The 1,629-nt window shown below is 62.9% G+C and overlaps 1 protein-coding gene across 1 annotated transcript in view; it reads right to left on the bottom strand.

Moving 5' to 3' along the window:
• Positions 1-1,124: 1,124 nt before the first annotated feature.
• LOC103926086 (cytochrome b561) overlaps positions 1,125-1,629 on the bottom strand; it is a gene marked incomplete at its 5' end in the record, with an annotated part of 1,393 nt that continues 888 nt past the window's right edge. Inside the window, one exon of the mRNA XM_009334895.1 lies at positions 1,125-1,317. Within this exon, the coding sequence (XP_009333170.1) occupies positions 1,125-1,317 (193 nt within the window). The remainder of the gene's footprint in view (positions 1,318-1,629) is intronic.

Raw genomic sequence — 1,629 nt, 5'->3', positions numbered from 1 at the left:
GTCAGCTGTCCTGGCTGTGCCCCCTCCCAGCTTCTTGTGCACCTCCAGCCTTTTCAGTCGGTAGAGCGGGGGGAGCTGAAAAGTCCTTGACTAGTGTAAACACTACCTAGCAACAACTAAAACATCGGTGTGTTATCAACACTGTTCTCACCCTAAATCCAAAACACAGCACTGTACCAGCTACTAGGAAGGAAGTTAACTCTATCCCTGCCGAAACCGGGACATGAGCCCACATCGGGGATGCACCTCCTCATGGCAGTGGGTCTCCCCCACTTCTGTGGGCACATCCAGTGCATGGCCAGACCCTGGAGACGTCCCCGTGGGGTCCCTCACCCAGCCACTGCTGAGCTCCGCAGCATCAGGTGCACAGTGCAGGGCCCAGATGGGACAATCCCATCCCAAATACCCACCCTGCCCTCCCCAGCCCCTCGGGCAGCTCCTCACCCGGCTGCCCATGGTGCGTGGGAGCTCAGCGGTACCCCAAAACCATGAGCTGGAGGAGGACAGGGTTAGCTGCAAACATTTATTAGATCAGGAGCATCCGCTGAGCAGACAACACATCGCGCGAGAGGGGAAAACATTTCAGACACGAAGACGCTGAACCTGCACAGGCGCCGAGTCGCTCCAAGCCCCCGGGGAGCCCTTTGAGGGGAGCAGCCCCGATGTGCGGCCAAGCTGGAGGGCGATGGGCTGCCAGCGAGTGGGAAATCTGGGTGATGGCAAACATCCCCTCTGCCCATCGGCACTGGGAACGGGCTTTGGGCTTCGGCCGCTCGCAGGGGGGAAATCTGGGCTCCCACCCCCCCAGTCCCCAGAGCAGGGCAGAGCCTGGGTACCCCCATCCTTTGTACCCCAGTGATCATGCCCCTGCCCCTGCCTGCGGCACTGCAGTCCCCGCAGGGCTGGGGGCAGGCTCGGGGGGTCACCGGGGGCTGCGCGGGGCAGAGCTGAGGAAGATTAAGGCCAAGCGAGGCTGAACCCAATGGGCAGCGTTACACCAACAAGCATGTCCTTCCCCAGCTGTCCTTGTCACAGCAAGCTGGGCAGAGCCCCTAGACGGAGTACACAGGGACATCCCACAGACACCACGAGGTGCCGTGCTGGGGACCAGGGAGCTGAGGACATCACTGGCTGCCGCCACCAGGGCTCTCACCCTCCGTCAGGGTCTTGAAGTCCATGGAAAGGGCCAGCTCCTCGGCCAGCGGCGGGCGCTTCCAGTCGTCCCGTGTCAGCACATAGCCCACCACCAGCCCAAAGGCCACCAGCTCACCCCCAGGCTGTAGGAGTCCCTGCGGGGGTGGAGGGGGATGCTCAAGCCTTGGGGTGCGGGTGGCCTGTCCCTAACCTGGCTGGGACCCCCTCCTCATCCTCCGGGCACACACCCTGGGAAAGGTCCCTTTCCCCCAAATCAAGCAAGAGGTGACTGCCTGGGTGCTGCTTGCTTTGGGGAGGGACAGCAGAGAAAACTGGGGGCGCAGTCCTATAGGCAGCCCAGCACCTCTGCTGCCAGATGCGCTCCCTCAGCCAGAGGGAGGTGGCTCCTGGGGTGCTCCATAGCCGTGTCCCCATGGTGCTGGCGCTCAGGGGGACCCCGATGTGCAGCTGGGGCCATCGCCGTGTACTCCAGCT

The sequence above is a fragment of the Pygoscelis adeliae genome, unplaced genomic scaffold (assembly GCF_000699105.1).
Source record: "Pygoscelis adeliae isolate BGI_AS28 unplaced genomic scaffold, ASM69910v1 Scaffold112, whole genome shotgun sequence".
NCBI lineage: Eukaryota > Metazoa > Chordata > Aves > Sphenisciformes > Spheniscidae > Pygoscelis > Pygoscelis adeliae.
This window is presented reverse-complemented; position numbering and strand designations above follow the sequence as displayed.